This window comes from Lathamus discolor, chromosome 5 (assembly GCF_037157495.1).
Source record: "Lathamus discolor isolate bLatDis1 chromosome 5, bLatDis1.hap1, whole genome shotgun sequence".
NCBI classification, from domain to species: domain Eukaryota; kingdom Metazoa; phylum Chordata; class Aves; order Psittaciformes; family Psittacidae; genus Lathamus; species Lathamus discolor.
Window position 1 is genome coordinate 57,175,264 of NC_088888.1, and position 20,160 is coordinate 57,195,423.

The following is a 20,160-nucleotide window of genomic DNA, read 5'->3' on the forward strand; positions in this document are numbered from 1 at the left end:
TGTGAGGGCAGTGAAACGCCAGAACAGGTTGCCCAGAGAAGCTGTGGCTGCCACATCCTTGGAAGTGTTCAAGGCCAGGTTGGATGGGACTTTGAGCAACCTGGCTTATTGGAAGGTGACCCTTCCTGTGGCAGGGGGATTGGAACTACATGAGCTTTGAGGTCCCTTCCAACCCAAACCATTCTATTATTCTGTGAATAATAGTCCTGCAAAACCATAGTCCTGCAAAAACTTGATCATGTAGATAATTTAGCTCTTCTGTGGGTATCTGTACCGAATACAGTAGCATTATTTATACATTTCATTATAAGGTTATCTATGGATCTTTTTGCAAGATTAATACTTTGTCTTGATTTTACCATACTTTGCAAAAATTTAGTGCAAAGTTTTTCAAGTAGGCTGAGCCTGTGAATACTTTGGATACAGTCAAACTAAAAAACCGTACAAAGGCAATACTTCATTGATTTGCTGTGATGGAGTCTCTGTGGTCATATGGTATGCTAAAGAATATGCAACTGTAACCTTTATTATACATTAGTAATTAAAAAAGAAAACGTTTTAATATTCAACAGTTGCTCATTTTCATTTTTTTTGTTTCTGTCATGCTCAGCTGTCTCTCATAAGGAGAGTTAAGAATATGTTAAGAGTATGAACTTGTTAAGAATACTTAACAAGTGTTACTGGGAGCAGTTATCCTACCTAGCTTATTGTTGACACAAAGTCATTTCACTGTTGCCTCCACTCTATAGTTCTGGGTGTGGGCATGGGGAAACTACCAAAGAGGACTTCTCACTTTGAAAACCATCCTTCTCCTTTTAAGTATGTTTATGCATAAATCCTAGGAATTTGGAGTGTTTCTCAGTCCCTGGGTGAGAAGGTACACTCTGGCTAGGTCATGACTATATAGTTGAGACCCATGGACAGTAACAGAGTTTTGGTGAGCCCCTTTAGGAAACTGTAAGTCCTGCAGAATTACAGCTACTTTGCTGTCAGGCCTTGGCACATCTTCCCCCTAACTTCCCCTCATGTGGGCTTGGAAGCCTAGTCTCAGAGCCAGCACAGGTAATGCTGTGGGTGTGCAGCCTTCAAGATAACCATTTTAGAAAGCTCTGCTAGGAAGCCTCAGCAGAGATCTCCCCAGTGACGACTCTAACAAGGTTCAGTGTGGACTCATCACAGGAGTGGCTTTTAAGCTGACATTCTTCTCATTCACTGCCTGTACTAGGTTGCAGCAGCAAAGAAGCCTCCTGTCCCATTAATCTGAACCTTGACCCACAGACCATGATTTCTTAGGTTGTTTTACCTCAGACCTAAAAATTCAGTTGCGTGATGAGCACTGTCTGACTCTGGTTGCTCTGTCTGGAGCTGACCTTAACTCACTGACTTGGTTTCCTGGCTTAACCTTGGGCCTTCGTCATCACTGTGACCTGTTGGGTGAACCTGGTTACTATGACTGGACCTTGTCTGCTCACCTTGTTTGGGTATGGTGGGACTGCCTGTTCATCCGATGGTAAGCCATTGCCTTTGCCATCATCATTATCATGCTTTGTTTCTGGCTTTTTGTTCCTTGTAGAGTATTCTGCCCTTGCTGCTCCCTGACAGGTTCTTCATGGAACATCCATGTTCTGCTTGTCTACCATGGGACATATTGACTTCACTTACTAAAAAGCAGTGGCCAGTTTAACCTTGATTTGGATTCAACCTTGATTTCAGTAGTCATGGTACCATACTGAACAGTCTGAATCTCAGTGTTAAATGTTCAGGTTGCTTGCTTACAGTCTAGTTACGGCTATACAGTAATCTGAAGTGAATAAGAAATTGGTAGAAGACTTTTGCTTTGCTGTAGTGGGGAAGAATCTCCTCATGATTCCAAAGCAACCAGCTGTTTCAGCCTACTGCAGCCTACAGGTGAGGTGAATGCAGATGATCTTGGAAACTTGAACTCCATTTCTAGCAAAAAGCTGTCAGCGCTTACGCAGCAACAAACAAGTAAGAATGTCTCTTGCCTTGATTCAGATGTTCTTAAACCCCTAGATGGCATATCAAGAGCCTTTTCACATTCATGTGGGAAAAGAGAAAAAGGACTTCAGAAACCTTTGTTTTCTGTATCTGTGCAATATTTGGACTTCTGCCATAATCATTAAAAGTGACGATTACTGCCATTTGTGATGAAGATTTGTATGTGATGGTGATAGGCTGTTTACTCATTTTGTTTAAGTGATTAAGCAGTCATAGGAGAGGTGGCCTTCAGGTTCTGCATACATAAGCCAGACTTGAATAAACAGCTTTCACAAAAGCATTTAATTTAAAACTTTCTCTTTTTTTTTCTTTTTTTCTTCCATATAGGTGTATTTGAATTGTCTTGAAACCACTTTAATTGATGTAGCTGATATTTTGGCAAGGATTGCTGCTGTAGATGATGGTCTTTCTTTTCTTCTTCATGGAGAAAACAAAAAAACTGCCAAAGAAGATAGGTAAGAGTGCTTTAATGAATGGCATTAGTGAGTACTTTAATGCATTAGATTAATCTTATGAGATTTATTTTCTCTTTTCTCATTTATCTATAATGTGATGTGTTTTGTTTGGAGTAAAATACCTGATTATCAAGTAAAGTAGTAAGTGATGTATTAGGGAGTCACGTATAACCAGGTGAAATGACAATTTAAAGAAATACTTTTATTAAGGGAGATTTCAACAGTTCTTGTTTTTCTTACTCATGTGAGAGCTTTTCTTTCTCTGAATATATTTCCATTGTATTTGTAGTGCTACTACTCAGGCCAAAGGCTTTTCTTCTCTGTTTTTCATTTGTTTCTTTTTAGAATAAATATTAAAAATCAATTTATTTAAAGAATAGATTTAATATAGCATTCACTTTTCAATACATCTGGTAAAGACAGATCTGTTAGAAATTGACATTTGTAACACTGTACCTAACTTCAGAAGTGTGATGCTGTGGGCAGTATGTTGTTAGCTGATGCTAAAACTTAAGACAGTAAAATTGAGACTAGCCTTTAAAAATAGCTAAGCTGCAGGTGATGAAAATGTTTGGAATATGTCTGCTAAGTGGACGAATCCCCGAAGTTGGCACGTTTTTAGGGGGGGTTGGAAGTAAAAGAAAGTATTTTTGAGAAAGAGTTGTCCCTGTATTGTAAACCTAGAAGGCTTAAAAATGACATCTCAGATAGGAAAAAGGAGGAAAAGAGGACAAATACTGACTTGTAGTGATATCCTTAACACTGATTAAGTGGAAGCTAAAATGATTGTCTTGTTACTCTTCCCAACTGGATTCTTATAAAACACACAGTCTGTGTAGTTCATGGCCATGTGGGATGGATGGAAGACAATGGGTGCATTTTTGCTTTATGTAGACCTGTAGCCAAAGTAAAATCACTTCCTGTACATTTCTTCCCTTCTGACTGGTGCCACAAGTTATGACATAGTGGATCATAGTTTTTCCCCCCCTAGAAAAAATTGAGTATGTTTGGTCAGAGGTTTTGTTTCAAGATTTATTGATGACTACAAAACAACATTTTAAAAGTGTTATTTTATTTCTAGTCCCACAGCTGTTCATGTAATTGTTCAGTTTACAAAGAAACTTCTTCATGACAACATTTCTGTTTTGTCTGGATCCGAGCTTTTGCCAGTTGTTAAAGGAGCTTTCATTTTTATATGCCGTCAGATGTACAGAACGTGTGAAGGCCTGCAGGTGCTAATTCCTTATGGCTTGCATGAATCTATGGGAGAGGCCTGGAAAAAGGTAAATCTTCTTTTGGACTGTGAGAAGTGGAAAAAAAAGGTCCTGAGAGATTCAGCTTATGCAGTAGTTGTACTTTGCTTCAGGTTGCTTATATTTAAGTAGTGAGGTAACGCTTGGGATTGTTCTAAAAATGAAGTTCTACTTTTCAAATTTACCTTCTCTATGTGAACCTAGCAGAAACTTTGTTTGAGACTTGATGCCTTAAGATTAAACCAGGAACTCTCAAGGTGGAAAGACCAGTGTTCTTGATGCTAGAGGTCTCTTGCTATCGTGATAGCCAGTGTCCACTACAGATCTTGTCTTCACTCTTGATTTGGGAAATATTGAAAGGAAAAACTCCCAAGACGTAGTCTTAGTAATTTTTAGATTAAACTAGTTCATTTTGGTGGGAGATACAGAGGAAAACGAAAAGGGAGATTCCAAATATTTGGCTTAGATGGCATTGAAATGCTCTGAAGAAGCCATAATCAGAAGTGCTGGTTAAGGGTGCTTGCTTACCTATGTACTTAGACATCTTATGAAGTGTAAATTCTGTACTGTACTTCAGTTTGATTGCTAGTCCACTAAGAGCTTGGATCTAACAGTTCTGCATAATCGGTAAAGAGGTTTACTGAAAAAGTCATATAGATCTCTGCTTTATTCACTATTCTGTTTGCATTGTTCTGATAGCCATGTGAAGTGTGAAAATTCTTACCTGTTATAAAAATTTAGTTAAGATGGAAAAATGATAGCAGATGCTGCAAGATTAGTTTTCAAAAAGTTTACACTGAAGTAAAACTCAAACAAATGTTTGAATCCTTTAAAGTGACATTGGCAGCATTTAGGGAAGGGTAGCACACAAAGCTTCAGCTTTGTCTTCCAGCTAAACTTAAAGCATATTTAAACTATAGGTATTAGAACTCTTAGTGGAAAGCAAAAACAGCTAGTTTGGTTCACTTTATATTGAGAAATGGAACCACTTTTCTCCCCCCCCCCCCACCCCGTAATCATAAAATATTTTCTTAGAGAAGGATCAGACCAAGGTGGAAGAAAAAGCTGGCTAAAGGGATTTTATTTTTTTCATGCGAGGAAGTGGGAGAGAGATTGAATGCATGGGAGAGAAAATGAATCAGCTGTTCTTCCTGTCAAATGTTGTATGCTTTTATTACAATTAGAAACTTTAAGAAATACAGTTGCAATTTAAACTGAGGCAGAAAACATTAGAAAGATGAAACATGAAGAGAGTCTTAAATCACCAGCTTGTGGATATTTCTCACTGTTGTTATATATATATATATTAATATTATTATGAATGCATACATTTTACTTATTTACAGTCATAATTCCATCACAGTAAGCTCTTGTTTCTCATCAGAGAACGTTGGTTTTGGAACTTACTTTCTTCTTTGCATTGAGAACTTTAGGATCTTGTTGAATTACAGAGTTTGGTTCACTTGAATCATGCTGTAATTTACATAACAATCTGTTGTGCAGCTAGTCAGTCTTCCTTGAACTAACCTGTTAGTCTATTTAATGTTTATCACAGACAAAACAGTAGATGCTTTTGATGGGCATTTCCAGTTATTTGCTCTAAAGCACAACAACATTTACACATGCACAAAAGGCTTCTTTCCATGTGAAAATCTTTTAGAACATCGTTTAAACAGATTGTTTTGACACATACAAGATAAGTAGGCTGAATGTGCTGAGTTAAAAAAAATGACATGGAATCTACATATTCAGGACTTCAAGAATCGACAAGTTATTACAGGAAAGTCACATTCTGAACTTCGCCATCTTGATTATTTTTTTTAAATTATTTTCTGTTATTGTTAGATTTTAAAATATCTGCAGTTTATAAAATATTTTGCCATTCATAGCGTAGCAAAAATGGTGGATTTTGGAGTCTATCCAAGCAGCAGTGACAATTTTTTTAGTGGATAGACTGCTGATTTGATTCCTCCTCTTTTACACACCTCCTGGAGTTTTAAGATTGATGGAGAAACAATTTTTTTTTTTTTTTTTTTTAGCAGTTTCTGCTGGAATTCTGGGGCAGAACTTCTACAGAGGGTAATAGAAGGGGAACTCAACAGATCCAGGACAATTGACTATTTTAATAGAAGAATCTTTTGTATCTTTATTAAATCACATTTATGAGAGAGTAGATTAATGACTAATGACTTTCATTTGAATGGTGCAGTTTGCTTTTATCTCTGGAAACATAAAGCCACTTAAATCAGTCATCTGAAATATACAGTGTTTTTCACACCAATTATTTTCAAATATCATTTAAATAAGAAACCTCATCAAATATAAGGGCACGTATAGAGCTACATAGATAAATATATAATTATATCCACACAAATATAAATAAATTAATATAATTTATAAATACCAATTGTCAGAATTACTTCATATGTTGATTCCAGAGGCTGTTATTTCCATTACCTGTGACAGAAGTGAAGAGTTGTTTTTTTTTTTTTTATTTTTTTAACAATATTAGATTTAAAAAGTAAGAAGAGTTTTAAGAATTCTAATAAAAATGTAATAGCTTTAAAATGGTTTTTACGCAAGGAAGAAAAACATGCCAACCTTTTCTGTAATAAAAAATGTAGTGAAATAGGGTGTTCTGTGCCAAAGGCTGGACTACAACCTGTTCGCTGTTTGTTTTGGTTGTTGGTTTTTGGTTTTATTTTTTTTTTCCCTTAAACATAGAACAAGAATTTCTGGAGTTTAAAAATGGTATAAGTAAACAGTAAGGAGGTATTTATTTATTTTTGATTTTATTTCACAGATGAGTTTGCTTTCAGAAAGAGTACCGACTCCTGTAACTGGTGCGGACTCAATTTCATCAGTAAGTCTAGAGTCAAAAAACAGGTAAGTTGATACTTAATTTATACCCATGCATAAGTGTAGAGCACACACTGACTCTTCATCCACAACTGAGGCATTTTAATTACCCTGCTTCCTTTTTTTTTTTTTTTTTTTCCAAAAGCATAGTGGCTGGTAGAGTGAAATCATCCTGGCATAGGCCTTAGTACAGAATTGTTCTTGAGCTTTCACAACTTTCTTGGTTTACAGAATTGTGTCTCATTTATGTAAAATTGATTTATGGTTGATTCTGACTACAGAAATTGACTTGATGAAAATGTGAATTAGAAATCATAAAACAAAGTGCCTGTCAGAGTTTATCTTATGGGTTTAATGTTGTGTTAGTCTAAAATGCTGTTCTGCCAAATGTCTTATGCATATTAAGTGAAAGTCATCCTTTTATACAAAAACTTAATGTCCTTTTATAGAAATCTGTGTGCAATAAGATGAGAAATAACAGGTATTTGCGAGCCTGAAAATTCAGGGAGACATTGGTGTTAGTGCAGAACCTAGTTAATTAACTAGATTCTTGTTTATACTTTACAATAGAGTTCATGCATAATTTACAAAGATACCTCAGCAGCTCTAGTCTGTGATGGTGGCATGTGAACTGGTTATAGCAGCTCAAATCTAGTGGCAAAAAGAAATCTAGGGTGCAGAGCTCTGACTGTGAAGGCTGTTACTAGTCATTACCAGAGACATAAATTTTTCTCCTAGTATCTAGATTTTTCATTTAGCTGTGGAACAAGACAGCTGGGTCTTTTCTGGGTGAAATTTTTGCTTCTGAACATGACATGGCAGGGATTCTGCAGAAGTGATTAAAGCTTGGGGTAATGGATGACTGCTATGAGGAAAGCTGCATGCTGCTTACTGGTGAGAGGAGTCAAAAATGGGGAATGAGAACAGAACTCAAGATGAGAATCCACTTAGCAAGTGCTTTAAGAGAAGCAGAATCACAAGAGTCTAATGGTACCTGCAGGGATGATACCTAGTCAAAGGTGATGTAATTGCTTCACTTTTCTTTATGGGGGGTAGAATATTTTGTAGGGCAGGGGATATCATCATACTTCATTCTTGCAATTGCTGTCCTTCCTGCCATGTCTGTAGAAAATATGTTCCATTTATTGTTGTTGGTACATGAATATATTTTCTTTATATATAGCATTTTAGTTTCCTAATTCTGTACTCATTTTTAGAAGGTGCTTTATCTCCTCTAATGTGAGTTTTTTAGTTCCTTATAGTCTTCTTATGTTGGTGAGAAACTCTGTGCCCGTTTTGCTAGTTTGTAACTACCACATTAAAATCTCAAGACTTGTCTAGAGTCAGGTAGTAAGTCATAAATGTATTTAAAGATGGCATAGGTCTTTTGGGTTCCCCATTACATCATCTTTCTGTTACGTGTTCCTATTTAACCTTAGTTTTGCCAGGATGAGTATGAATGTTTGTATAAAATATAGTCAAACACGTAAGTTTCCCAAATGTTTTTTTTTAAAACCAACATAAATGTTGTAAACATAGAGTAAACATAGAGTCCAGGAAATGAAGTGGTGGTCTTTTTCAAAGCTAGAAATTGTGTTCTTAATTTTTTCCCCTTGCTTTTTTACATATCTTTTAAAATTATTATTTTGCTACTCTTGCAGTCTGTTATGGGAAGAGACTTTGTTAGACGCCTTGCTAAATTTTTCTGCCACCCCGAAAGGACTGTTTCTGCTTCACAGTACAGGTGCCATGAATGACTGTGTGGACCTTATATTCGGCAGTTTATCAAAGAAACTCCAGGTAAGCATTACAGAGTCTGTCTGTACAATTTTACTTTCTTTTAGTGATTATAATAAAATAAAAAAGGAAGAAAATAGTACAAAAAAGAATCCAGAAACCACTTCATCACTTTTTTTTTCTCCCCAAAAATGAATTTAAATGCAGCTTATCTTTGATATTTGTACTACATTAATTTAAGTTTGTTGGATGTTACTCATCTTCAGATACAGAGGCATATATTTATTTTTCAGACTTTTTACTGTAAAGTTTGAAATGCTAGGAGTTATCAGGAGAAGAAAGATGATGTTACAGGCATCTTAGTGAATGTGTGCAAAAACCATGATACCAATGTTTTTATTCATTGCTGATGTTGCATGTCTCAGCCATAATATTTTGTATTTAAATTTTTAGCAGATACTTGATAAAGATGTTTGATTTGGAATCTGACCCTGGTAAGTCTGTAGAGGCTAGTTTCTCTGAATTGTTCAAGTCTAACCATATAGTGGATTAAATTCTGTAAACAGGTGTAGGAGAGATCAATATTTAAGAGATCATTGGAGAGTTTCATGCCCTCTGAATAACTAACACTGAGCTTTATATATGTTACTAACAGGCAAATGAATATGAAGAGTTTGGTAATAAAGTGATTATTACACAAATGGCAACAATACCATCAGGTGCAGTAGCTCTGCAAAGTTCAGGTAAATTGAAGAATGGTGTTATTATGAATACTTACCTGCTGTAGTCTTGCTTATTGGAAAAAGACAGTGAGAATGATTTTAAAAAAGATCAGCTGCAGGGAATAATTATACTTGATTAGAAAAGAATGCCTAGATGTCCATTGATTTCTTCTTGATGGAACTTTATTCTTTCCAACTTTTAAGTCATCTACTTATCTTGATGCAGAGTTGTATTTGTTTTGGTTCGGTTTGTCTTTTTTTAGTTCCTTAAATTAATCAAAATCTTTACTTTGTTAGTTTGGATTTCCAGAAATTTCCTGTATGTGCATGAAGACATTTGCATCTGTTAAAAAAAAAAAAAAAAAAAGTTGCTTACAATTTTCAAGTGCTTCTTACTGATCTACAGATCAGAATTGATAACTGTTGATTTCTGTAATTTATATGTACTTTTCCGTGGCTACTGAGTGCTCAAAGAGTGAGAAACTGCAATGGCCTGAATGTCATCGGTGCTCTTATAAAATAGTGAGATGGAATTCAGATTGTCTGAATTGACAGTTCTTCTCGTGTGTCAACCCGTACCACAAAGTCCCTTCAGATTCATTTCCAGATACCTCAACTGTTGCCATGCCACTCAGTGGTCTAGGTGGTTGTTACATTAAGACTAGAATCTTACCAATAAAGTAAAGCTGCTTAAGTTGCTGAGGAAGTCCATGAGGTAAAAAAGTTTCCAAGTATCTTCTGAGTGTCTAGAAGTGGCTGATGTGTAATTAAAATGACTTGATGGAAAGACTCAGAAATTTAGGCAAATTCTGCCAGGAATTCAAGGAAACTGATTGCTTGTTGGTTATTCATGCGTCAGGGGTCTTTCGGAAAGCAGCGAGCGGATCTACTTGAGGAGTAACCGTCTTGTTTATGGTTCTCAGCCAGGTTGCTTTGTATAGCCCTTGGCATCAAAGACAAATAATAAGCATTGTGTTTCAACCCTGAAAGGAGGTTGTGTAATGGACGTGAAGTTTGTATTAAGCACATAACTTAGGATAGTCATCTAACTCTGAAATCTCCAAACCTTTCTCTTGTATTTTAAAAGGTAACATTATAAAGTCATCTAGTAGTGCTTCTCTTAAAAAGATTTGTTTCAGTCCTTAGCTTTTCACTGTGGTATATTTTCATTTATTAATGAGTTATACTAAATCTGTATTTTTTTTTTTTTAAACCATAGAGACAATGCTAGCTAAGCCTTGATCTGTAGCAGTTAACTTGTTAAAGAAGGTCAGATATGTGGAAGATATATAAATATCATCCTACTCTAGTGTAATAGTCTTTTCAAACTGTTGCTGTATAGCTTAGATTTAATATAAGGAGGTAGCTTGACAAAGGATTGAGAATGGCAGGGAAAGTACCCGTCAGGCAGTCTGTCTTGTAAAATTGTAGTCTACAATGTAGAGAATATTTGAGAATCTGAGTTACAATTGTGGTGTAAGATGCTTTTATTATGAGAATTGTTTTTCTGGTATTCTTGTCATTTTCATGATTAGAAAAAAATTTGTTTAGGCTTTATAAAGGCACTTGTAACTGAATTATGGGCTCTTCTGGAGTGTGGAAAAGATGATTTAAGGATAACCCAACCCAAATCTACTCCCATTGACCCTATTGACCAAAGCTGTCAGAAGGTGAGAAATTACTTAATCTTCTATATTGGTATGGAAAAAACAGTGATGTATGTCAGATAGGATATACATACCTTTCTGTAAATTTTCATTGCAACTATACCAGCTTCTTGACATGTGGGACAAAATTAGTATAATACAATAGTCAAAGGATGACTGATTGAAAAGATTCTTTCGTTTCATGGCAAGTCACAATGCCAAGGATCCATTAAAGTAAATATAAAATAATTTATAACAATCTTGACAAAAGCGAAATTCTGAAAATACTGGTCATCAGTTCATGTCTCTGATTACTGTAGTTAGATCAGAGAGAGTGACATGTTTTAAGAGTATGCTGTGTCTCTAGATTTAATTACATGGTTATGAAAATACTATAATTCTAAAAATGGCTTGTACAATTTGGTAAATAGTACGTATTTCACAGACATTACTGCCCTTTTAGATTATATAGACACCTGCCAGGTTTTGTGGTCCCTTTTTAGGCAGCTCTATTTATGTAAAGTTCAGCCTATAAAGAAGAATAAGAGCAAACTTAAAGTAAATGTCAAATAATTGTTAATATTTACCTGTTTAGACTTAATGGATTAATGCTTCCCACCCCCCTTTTTTTCTTTTTCTAGTCTGTTCTGTCTCTGATAAACTTGCTTACATATCCTGCAGTTTTTGAGCTCCTGAGTAAACAAGATATACCAAATAAGCCAGTGTATTCATTCCGTGAAGTACCTACAGATATAATTGTAAGTACAGTTTTTATTTTGAGAGAAAAATAAATACTTCTCTAAAGATATTTTTCCTGAGAAAATGTTACTGTAATAATATAATATGCTTTTTTTTCTTACTGAAGGATTTTGAAATTTTCTGCATTTTATATTATATACAGCATGAGGGCAGTATATGCACGTATCACTTCATGTTAACCTAAATTATCATTTTGTAATCCTAAAGATAATATAAAATTTAATCTGTGACCTTGAGTGGCAGTTAAAATCATGTTTGTTATTTTTTTTTTCTAATAAGCTAGCACTTTGCATTGCAGCTGTGTTTAAGTGTTTGTTTAGCACAAGATCTGGATTTATGTTAGTTGAAGTTGTTTAGACAGAGTATAGCATGATAGTGTATGTTTGGAAGGGATTTTGTAGTTCTTTTGTGTAATGCTGTTTTAATGATTTGAGGAGGAAATTGTATTATCAATTCTATTTTTCCAATTCATTCAATGTTAGTGTGTCTGCCAGTGGATAGTTCACTTCAGTCATCAAGTTTTCTGAAGCACTGGTGGCAGGGGATATAGATCTGTGTTGAAAGTGAAACATATTTGAGAGCTTTCAGATTGGGGTAGATTTTAAGTAATAATTTTTGTGACTGTTGACAGCTCATGTTGTTTTGGCTTTTAAGGCACTTCAATATTTTGATGGAATTCTACCAGTTTCTAGAAACAGCAATACTGATACAGTTATGTATGATACAGTTAAAAGTTCCATGAACAGTTCTAGGTGTTTTGAGTGGGGGTTGTCTCACTGACTTCTGTGCAGCAGTGGGTTTTGTAACCCTAAGCTGGGCATCCAAGATTATGTAACGTAACAGAAGGGAAATAGTTCCTCTGATGTTAATTTAGCATCTAATGGCTAAGTCTAAATACTCAGAAAACTTCTGGGGTTAAGCAGATGTATAGATATAACTATATTTTTGGGCAATGACTGCAGAAAGCTAAAGATAAAAGATTTGACCAGATGTAACTATGGTTAAAAAGCAAAGTAAAGGCAATTTCAGTGCCACTAGAAGATTTGGTTAGAAGACTTAATTGCTCTATGTGCTGAATTGTTCTATATTTGTGAATCATGTCACATTACCACAGAATCTGACTTTTAATATTCATGCTGAACTTTATTTGATAGTGCACAGAACTTTGTCATCTTTGTATGCCCTTTATTTCTTAAATACACAGGATTTAAACCTTTCTTCCTCCTTTATTTTTGGCTAACTACTTGTGTTACTTGCATCATTGACTGAACAGATCATCAGTTGAGCTTTTACTACTTTCAACTGTTGACTGATCAGGTTTATAAGGTTTTTATTTTGTGCCTTTAGGATTTTTTTTTCTAAATCTATACCGCCTTGGGTTTTTTTTTTTTTTGGGGGGGGTGTTGTCATTGTTTTGGTTTGGTTTTGGTTTGGTTGGGGTTTTTGGTGTTTCATTGATTTGGTTGTTTTTCTTTCTTTTTCTTTTTTGTTGGGTGGGATTTTTTTTTATTTTATTATTTTTTTAGCTCTGCTTGCCATATTTTAGAAAATGGAGCAGATAAATCAGATATCAGGAGAGAAATCCTTCTACCTTCTACCACTCTTCCTTTGTGAGGTTCTACAGTACACAGGAATCTAGCTTGAAAGGTGCCCTCCAGATCTGTAGCTTTGAAAGGCATGCCAAAGTGGGTGAAATTTCCCCCTCTTTGCCTTCCCCCATGAATATGGAGAATCTTATTTTTAGATGGTGTTTCTTAGGTAGTCAAAGTAGATGACACCCTACCTGTAATATTTAAGCTGTGCTCTGCGGTTGGGCAGTGCAGATCTATCTGCACATTTTTCTTACTGGGTCTTGTGTTGGACCCTGTTTGTTATCTTCCTTCCTGTTCTCCCAGATCAGAGCTTGGTCTGCTTTCTCAATAGTCTCATATCTTTTGTAAGCTCCAAGCTTTGATATATAGATGAGAGTAGGAGGTTGTCACCAGAGAAATAGCCCTTGGCATTTAACTTTCTGTATGTTGAAATACCGAAAAAGCCCCAAACAAATCAATTACTTTTATTACCAATTTTATCAACAGCCCTGAGGTCTGAGTTGAATTGTTTTATTGTGAATTTTATTGTGAACATACGTGAAAAAAGTGCAGTTTTCACAGCTGCCACGCAGAAAATCTAATAGGAAGATATGGTTTCACTGTATTCTAAATAAGAATGCATTTTTTGAAGACAAGTACTTTGACAAGTACTAGATTATATTTTTTTTTCTCTTCCTGGAAGTTTTACTTGTAGAGTTTACTTTGCTCTCTGTTAAAAACCAGAGCTGTGGTTGATTTCATGAAACAACGGATGCTTACTTTTCTCTCGTATCATATTGATACAACTCATTGATCTAACTAGTTGAATAACTACTCCCTCAAAAGTCTCTGAAACTATACTTCTTATATGCAGAGAAAATTAAAGTTTGTATTTAATCTAGATTATATAAAACCCACAAGGACTTTATAGCTTGTTTCTTCTGACCATAACATAGCAGTCTGTGTCTGAAATGATAGCATCAGTGAATGTGTTTATGCATTTCTTAGTCTTTTAATGAAATTATTTCTTCAGAAGCAGTTTCAATATGCAGTGAACCAAAGTGGAAGATAATTAGGTTGGATTTGTGGAAGAAGTGGGAAGCGGCCACAGATCATTGTCTATTACATGAGATGCTGTAGGATAAGATGTAAGCCTCAACATCCAAGCCAGGCCTTGCTACACTGAGAATAAATAGCTGTGTTTTGAAGCACGTAGCACTAACCAGTGTTAGAAAGGGTATTATACTAAAGGATTTACTGTTCTTTCAGTAAAACAGATGTATGCACATTTCAAACATAGGAAAAACAGTTTAACATTTTTGTTGTGGATTAATACTAAATGGGAACTAGGATATTTGATATGCTAGGATCTTTTATCCCCCCCTAACCTTCTGTATGGTTTCTTTTTTGTCATTGACATTTATGATAGACAGAAATAATTCCACTGTGTGTTCAATAGTAGGTTTCATTTTATAGAAAACATCCCTATGAAACTGTTATATGCATAAAATATGAAATCATACATAAAGTTTTTAATATTTGTCGTCTTTTGGCAGGATATCATTGACAGGCTTATAATTTTGAACTCAGAAGCTAAAATTCATTCCTTATTCAGTTATGAGCAGTCACATATCTTTGGGCTGAGGTAAGATGCTCAGTTTTTGTTCTTTGGTCACATTAACTAAATAGGATACAGCATGCTTGGATGTTTTGCTTCTGATAAGATAACAATGTTTGGTTTCTATTATGCATGAAGGTGAAATTCCCTCTTTTTTTAACGTAAGAAGATTAAATGAAAAATGGCCTACAAAATGGAAACGGTGATGAATCTAATCTTATTACCTGTAAATGGATATATTGTAATAAGATATGCAGTAACAGAAATTGCATGTTGTTATTTCACCTAGTTGATTGTAAAGAACATGCAGCACAGCCATCGTAGTGCATAAACAAAAAACCCTTCCACAGTACTAAAATAAAGTATTTTTTACCATGCTTATATTGGAATTTGGTTTATCTAGTTTCCCTTTACTGAAAATTCTTTTTTTAAAGTATTAGTTTAATTATCCTCAATTCACCAAAAACTGTTTTGAGAAGGAAAGTACCATTTAATCCCAACTATTTCTAGAACATAAAGGAACACTTACACTCACACTGTTATGTCATGCTTATCTTTTGTAATACTAAGTGCTTTATAATATTATAACATAGAAATTGGTTTCTGATTCTTTTCAAATTTGAGTATATAAATCCTGAATTCACATTTTTGTTATTAACATATTTTATGCAATTGAAGTAGAAGATCTGCTGGATTGTACTTCATAGTATGGAAAAATTTCATAACCTTGCTTGACAAGATACAGTCCAATTGATTAAGTACTGTGATGTTAGCTTTCTGCAGCTGTATTTTTACTTTGATATCACAGTAAAATTATTTCATAACTATGTATGATTAACCATAAGATATAGTATAACTTGCTGGTAAAGATGAGCATGGAGGAGATGAACAGTGGCAGAATTTGGAATTGAAAGATACATGATTTTGTCATACAAATCAGAAGTTTCAAATGCTGCTTTGGAGGAATTCACTAGTTGGATAGGAATGGGAAGTCTCAAGGTGAGAATTGAAAAATGAGATACTATTTTTCATTAAGGATTATACTGACTTCATAAAAAGCGTGACAGAACTCCCATTGATTGAATTAGGATAAGGGAAAGTGAGATGTTTTATGGTTTTAAAATTACAGTTTACTTTAGATTGTGTTCTGTCTTTGTAAGGTAAAAGAACAGATTTATCCCACAATGATGCTAAGAACACTTATAAGGTATAGGCAAAACTGAATTATTTAATCAGATTGTGTATGCGGTTGACTCCCATGCTGTAAGACAGAGGCTGATGGTACACAAATACATGGAACATGTGTTGAAGTTGTGGTGAATGCTTGCAGTATTATTTTAAGGAGACCTACACCCTGTGAAGCAACAGAACTATTTGTAAGTACACGTATGAGCAATGTAACAAACTCATCTGTAATCATGTAAAAAAAATATTGTTAAACAGATAAGATGAGCTTTAGAGTTCACTGTGGTAAATGATGTTTACTGCTGCACACTGACAAAGTCAAAAACCAGGTGAAAATCCAGATAAATTCCCAGATTTCAAGAAAAGTTTTAGTAATATTTTCAGTGTGTAAGCCTGCTCATAAAAGTGATAGATATCGTAATAATTAAGTAGTAATCAGGCAAAGGAAAGATTTTTGAAGCAGTTAAGTATTTTCAGTGGAAGCTTTGTCTTCTGCAGGGATTTTTGAAATCTCAGTGATACATTTTTTTTTTTTTTTTTTTTTCAATTTTAACTCTTAAAAAGCCATGTTTCCTGCCCCCCAGCTTTATCTTTGCTGTAAAAGAAAGGAAGATAAAATTCTAATGATTTTCATATGAGCCTCTTTATACCACAAACACCGTAAGAGTGTGTTTACATACTGATCATATGGCTTCTCAGGAGCATTTGGGGCTTGCTGTACAAATGTTTTTTCCACATAATGGAGAATTGGCACATGCAAGCCTTTTATTGTGACTAATTCTATTGCCTGCACAGTGGGAATTTTTATTCTTACAGTTATTCGAAGTTCCCTTTTAAAATGATACCAGAATTCTGGATGATTCAGGAATTCATCATGCTTGCTATACTGTTTAAAGAGTTAAGGCTTAAAAGAAACCCTGGGCTATATTATCTGAATATGAGAGGTATTACAGTTTATTTTAAATACCTTTTGAAAACAAGTTCCATGAACGTTTCTGTGAGTGCTCTTGATTGCAGACATCTGTTCTGTAAAGTGAACCGTGCCTTGTGTAGTTGGTTTGCTCCTTGACCAAATTCCATCAGAATACCAATTTCAGCAGCAGTTAGATCCAGTAATATCAAATGCTTAACAGATCTGAAAATTTAGAAAGTTAATTAGAAAGAGCAAAACTCTTTGCTGTTATGTAGAAATAAAATATTTAAATGTTTATGGTAACTACATTATTGAAAAAGTGGACAGTTTTGTGAAACATTTGTCTAGAAACATTTCTTTCTTCTAGACTTAATACCAGTGATACAGCCAAACCCACATTCTTTTAGTCATTCACAGATCTGCCCAGCTATATACTTTGTTATTTGTATACGTGGCTCACCCAGAGCCGAGTGCTGAAATTCAGATCCCCTTAACTTACAGGTTATACTCTTGAGTTCCTGTAACCCACTTTTATTGTTCAAAAGAATGACAAATTTGCTTACTTGAATGTTGAGCAACTCTGCAATTTAGAACTACATTTTTGTTCATATATATATATACTGTGCTTCAGTGACTTAAAATTATTTTGGTTACTAGCTGTGTAACTGCATTTAAGACTTAAAGCGTATAGGTATTTGCACAGTCTGTTTAATCCAAAACTCACAAGCATATCTATTATGCTTTTAATGTTAATACTGCATTTTCTGGTCATAGAATTGTAGAATGGTTTGGGTTGGAAGGGACCATAACAATCATCTAGTTCCAACCCCCTGCTGTGGGCAGGGATGCCTCACACTAGACCAGGTTGCTCAAAGCCCCACCTGACCTTGCCAAGAGCACTGCTAGGGATGGATATGGCATTCACAGCTTCTCTGGGCAACCTGTTCCAGTGTCTTACCACCCTCATAGTGAAGATTTTTTTCCTAATATCTAATTAAATCTACGCTAATTCATTTTAAGGCTATTACCCCTTGTGCTGTCACTCCATGCCTTCATAAAAAGTCCCTCTCCAGCTCTTTTGTAGGCTCCCTTTAGGCACTGGGAGCTGCTCTAAGGTCTCCCCTGAGTCTTCTCTTCTCCAGGTTCAACAAGCCCAACTCTCTCAGCCTGTCTTCACAGGAGAGATGCTTCAGCCTTCTGATCATTGTGGCCCTCTTCTGGAATTGCTCCAGTAGTTCTATGTTCTCTTGTGTTGGAGGCTCAGGGGCTGAATGCAGTACTCCAGGTGGTGTCTCATGAGAGCAGAGTAGAGTGGCATAATAACCTCCCTCGACCTGCTGGACACAGTCCTTTTGATGTAGCCTGGCAGTCTTGCAGAGGCTTTGAGGTCAACTTTCCTGTTGAAGCTTGCCCACTCTGAAAAGTTACGTGCATGTGGTAGAAGTCAAAGCGGAAACATAGGGAAGCTAGATACGGTTTCGCATAATCAATATCTCTCAGTCTATAAAGAATGCTCTATATAGAATATATTTTATAAAGAGTACAGAGTGTGTTCATACAGACTAGGTTCTGTGTGATCAAGGTAAAATACTTTGTTCCACAGCAAGCTATAGCCTAGTGCAAATTTTTTTTTTTTTTTCCCCAATTCTTAGCTTGGAAGTATCTTGGCCTAGAATTCTTCTTCAGTAGTTTCACAGAAACTTACCTGGTATTCCTTTAATTGCAGTTACTGCATGCTTCTAGGATGAGATTTAGTCTCTTGAAGGTCCTTTTAAACTATTATTTTTTTTAAAATATAATTATTAAAGAAAAACTTCAGGCAAGAAGTTGGAGATAAGAATAGAAAAGTGAAAGTCGATAGATAGTTCCTACTTTTTGTATTGAAAGATTTTTCAAGCTTGTCAGTTCAACTTTCAGTTTCAGTGCAGATTTTACTTATTTAGAATCAGGAAGTCTCTCAAACAGCCAATATTGGTTGATAAAAGAGCACCGAAGGCTGTCTCAGCCACTCTTTTGTGGCCGAGAAATATGGATGTGTAGGAACTAATGCAAAAATTCTCAGTAGTCTCTTTCTTCTGCAAGATTCTGAAGTTAAATTGCTGTCAGAGAACAAATCCTAGAGAAATGAAATTCAAAGCAGTAATTACAGTAATAAATTTTAACATGGAAAAATCTCTTTATTTTTGCAAAAGTGTACACATTGATCTTATTTTAGAAGTTATTGAATATGAGAGAATATTCTTGTAAAGGTGTAACATTGGAGATCTTAACTACCTCCCTTTCAAGGCAAAGCTCTTTGAATGTTCTTCTTTTATATTAACAAAGGAATTAAGTAAACAGCAGTAATATACTTTTTCAGAGTGGTAAATTATGTCAAGGCAACTTATCTAATATTTAAATATAAACGTATGCATAATATATATTTTCAAAGCCTACACATAAAGCATTATTCAGGTATTTACATATTGCTGTTCTCTCCATTCAGAAACTTGCGTTTTCTGTGAATGGTAGTGACACTGTGCTGTTAGCTGGATTAAAATGGAGCAAAGTACTAAATTTTTACCTTTAATAACCAACCCCCAATCCCTAATAAGTATCAGTACTCCAAAATAAATCCAAAGATACTCCATCAGTGTTGGCTTGCATAAAAAACAGGAGAAAGACTGCTGGGAATAGACACAGACTGCAGGCAGTAGAAGGGGATCAGAGCTGGTCTTAAGACAGCTTTGCAAAAATTCCCCTCATTTATTGCTTTGGCTATATTATATACAAATGCCACTATTGATATAATTTTTGGGGGCTATAAGTCAGTAAAACTTGTAAATATTATGAGGTAGAAAGGCCTTTTGTATGTACATTCTGAATTAGAACAATCACTGTTAGCCTCACACTTGTTCCCTGAAATACCTCCTGCTAATGAGCATCAAGCACCAAGGACAGCACTGTGTTCAAGATTTCGGCTTTCTGAGGAAAATACCTGGGAAACTCAGATTAAATCTTTTTCCTTTAGATACATAAATTGGACTCTTTAATTTTAAAGACACAGTGTGCTTGCTTGGCATTAGAGATATCTGAAGATTACCTATTTTGTAGAGTCACAAGTTGATCTGCAATGAAAAACAGATTTATTTTAAGCCTGGGTAAGGCTGAAAAAGAAGTATTTACGATTATAATGCTCTGTGTGAATCATATAAATACATTTATGTTTCTGTGAAATTATAGAATATTGTAAATATTAGTCTAAGTGACATGTTCATCAGTATCAGCCCCAGGATTGTAGAGCTGCAGAGCCCTCTGCAGATAGAAAAAAAAAAAAAATTGCCTTGTAATTTTCAGATTTGTATAATAAATATTTTGACATTAAGTCATTTTTTTGTCATATAAGATATCATTGTGAATATGTTTTTTCTTATAATACTCATT

At 35.1% G+C, this 20,160-nt stretch overlaps 1 protein-coding gene across 4 annotated transcripts in view; it reads left to right on the top strand.

Moving 5' to 3' along the window:
• Nucleotides 1-20,160, top strand: part of TBC1D32 (TBC1 domain family member 32) — an 84,167-nt gene that overhangs the window by 17,407 nt on the left and 46,600 nt on the right. For all 4 annotated transcript variants that reach the window (XM_065680980.1, XM_065680983.1, XM_065680982.1 and 1 more), the window contains exons 16-23: nucleotides 2,347-2,474; nucleotides 3,556-3,757; nucleotides 6,531-6,613; nucleotides 8,248-8,386; nucleotides 8,979-9,066; nucleotides 10,597-10,715; nucleotides 11,333-11,449; nucleotides 14,578-14,666. In XM_065680980.1, coding sequence (XP_065537052.1) covers nucleotides 2,347-2,474; nucleotides 3,556-3,757; nucleotides 6,531-6,613; nucleotides 8,248-8,386; nucleotides 8,979-9,066; nucleotides 10,597-10,715; nucleotides 11,333-11,449; nucleotides 14,578-14,666 — 965 coding nt within the window. The remainder of the gene's footprint in view (nucleotides 1-2,346; nucleotides 2,475-3,555; nucleotides 3,758-6,530; nucleotides 6,614-8,247; nucleotides 8,387-8,978; nucleotides 9,067-10,596; nucleotides 10,716-11,332; nucleotides 11,450-14,577; nucleotides 14,667-20,160) is intronic.